This window comes from Cicer arietinum, chromosome 2, assembly GCF_000331145.2.
Source record: "Cicer arietinum cultivar CDC Frontier isolate Library 1 chromosome 2, Cicar.CDCFrontier_v2.0, whole genome shotgun sequence".
NCBI lineage: Eukaryota > Viridiplantae > Streptophyta > Magnoliopsida > Fabales > Fabaceae > Cicer > Cicer arietinum.
Window position 1 is genome coordinate 51,566,617 of NC_021161.2, and position 1,594 is coordinate 51,568,210.

At 24.6% G+C, this 1,594-nt stretch overlaps 1 protein-coding gene across 1 annotated transcript in view; it reads left to right on the forward strand.

The window, feature by feature from the left end:
• Positions 1–322: 322 nt before the first annotated feature.
• LOC101504128 (meiotic recombination protein SPO11-1) overlaps positions 323–1,594 on the forward strand; it is a 5,043-nt gene continuing 3,771 nt past the window's right edge. Inside the window, exon 1 of the mRNA XM_004491602.3 lies at positions 323–335. Within this exon, the coding sequence (XP_004491659.1) occupies positions 323–335 (13 nt within the window). The remainder of the gene's footprint in view (positions 336–1,594) is intronic.

Consider the following 1,594-nt stretch of genomic DNA (forward strand, 5'->3'; position numbering starts at 1 on the left):
TATCTCGTATGTTTTTTACAATTATGTCATTTACATTTTTTTTAAAAATAATTGTTTTTCAATTCTTAACTTCTACGAATTATTTTATTTTTTCAATTTTAAATTTCTAAAATCCACCTCTTTCTTCTTAAAAAAAATAATCGTGTTTAATGAATAAAATTTTCATTTTTATCCTTCATATTAATGCAATGGTTAAATAGAAGAATAATATTGATTTTTTTGGATATATATATATATATATAAAGTAAAGGTAATTTTGCGCGCGCGTTTGCATGATCCTTTGAATTGAATCAAAATTGGAAGAAGCGGAAGAGAGGCGAAAATGGAGGGAAATGGTTGAGATTCTCCCTTTGAGCTCTTTACGTTTAGGGATTTTGTATCTATCTTTCTTTTAATCATCATTTTCTCTCTTCTAAATAATTTTTATTAATTAATTTTAATTATTAATTTTACTCTAAAATACACTAAAGTCACTAAAATATCCATCGATAAAGATAGGGAATCCATTTTTCGTTTCTATGGTGGTATATTTTGCCAATTTTATTATGGTATCTAGAAGGGTGCTTTATACACCATTTTTGTATTGATTGGCGATTTCAATCTCGGCCCAGAGAGGAGGGGGAATGAGTGCAAAAAAACATTTTGAACGCAACCTCTTGTCTATTTAAATAAAGAGATTAATGGATATTGATAAGTACACAAATGTAAAACCTTTTCATCATTATGCCGATTTCTATACTTTCAGAGCCGCTGTTCTTATAATGCTTATATAGAAAGGCACGTGCCAAATAAAAATATCCTTAAATTGTGTATTATACAGATAGATATAAATGAATATAAATATAGAATATAAATATGGATATGTAGAAAAGAAAGAATATGAAGATAATTTTTTAAAGCACCTTCACAAATAAATGTCACTAGAAAAATATTCATAATTATGTGATGAAATTAAATGTTGACCTTCATATGAAAAAGTATAACACATTTTTATAAAAAGTCTAGCTTGTTTTTTTCACTAAAAAAAGTCTAGCTGTAGTGTGAAACTTTGCATAATTACACATTTTAAACTATATTTTTTTTACTTTATTCTTCTATACAACTAGCAATAAATCCCTCTTGTGGCGGCGTAAGATTGATACTCTTCTACAAATTAATAATAATAAATATTTATTTTAATAACAAATATTTATCTTTTAATTTTTATATTTATTTCTTTAAAACATAATTTTTTTTCTTGTTTTTTATACAATAGTTATAAATATATATCTCGTATGTTTTTTACAATTATGTCATTTACATTTTTTTTAAAAATAATTGTTTTTCAATTCTTAACTTCTACGAATTATTTTATTTTTTCAATTTTAAATTTCTAAAATCCACCTCTTTCTTCTTAAAAAAAATAATCGTGTTTAATGAATAAAATTTTCATTTTTATCCTTCATATTAATGCAATGGTTAAATAGAAGAATAATATTGATTTTTTTGGATATATATATATATATATAAAGTAAAGGTAATTTTGCGCGCGCGTTTGCATGATCCTTTGAATTGAATCAAAATTGGAAGAAGCGGAAGAGAGGCGAAAATGGAG